Below are 255 nucleotides of genomic sequence, written 5' to 3' on the forward strand. Positions count from 1 at the left end.
CTTCCAGGAGCCCCCAGACCCTGGTGGAGGTGACCTCCTTTGCCGCCATCAACAAGTTCCAGCCCTTCAACGTTGCCATTTCCAGCAATGTCCTCCTGCTCCTGGTGCGTCCCCTTCCCAAGGTGTCCCGCTGATGCCAGAGGGGGGTGTCCCTGGCATAATTTTGGGGCCAAACTGCTGATTTTACCCTTTTCCTTTAGGATTTCCACAGCCACCTGACGCGGAGCGAAGTGGTGGGGGACCTGGGTGGGCGGT

The 255-nt window shown here is 59.2% G+C and overlaps 1 protein-coding gene across 1 annotated transcript in view; it reads left to right on the plus strand.

Annotated features, from left to right (window-relative positions):
• Positions 1 to 5: 5 nt before the first annotated feature.
• Positions 6 to 255, plus strand: part of MPND (MPN domain containing) — a gene marked incomplete at its 5' end in the record, with an annotated part of 1,543 nt that continues 1,293 nt past the window's right edge. Inside the window, 2 exons of the mRNA XM_010184851.1 lie at positions 6 to 104; positions 201 to 253. Of these exons, the coding sequence (XP_010183153.1) occupies positions 6 to 104; positions 201 to 253 (152 nt within the window). The remainder of the gene's footprint in view (positions 105 to 200; positions 254 to 255) is intronic.

The sequence above is a fragment of the Mesitornis unicolor genome, unplaced genomic scaffold (assembly GCF_000695765.1).
Source record: "Mesitornis unicolor isolate BGI_N332 unplaced genomic scaffold, ASM69576v1 scaffold36345, whole genome shotgun sequence".
In the NCBI taxonomy this organism is placed as follows: Eukaryota; Metazoa; Chordata; class Aves; order Mesitornithiformes; family Mesitornithidae; genus Mesitornis; species Mesitornis unicolor.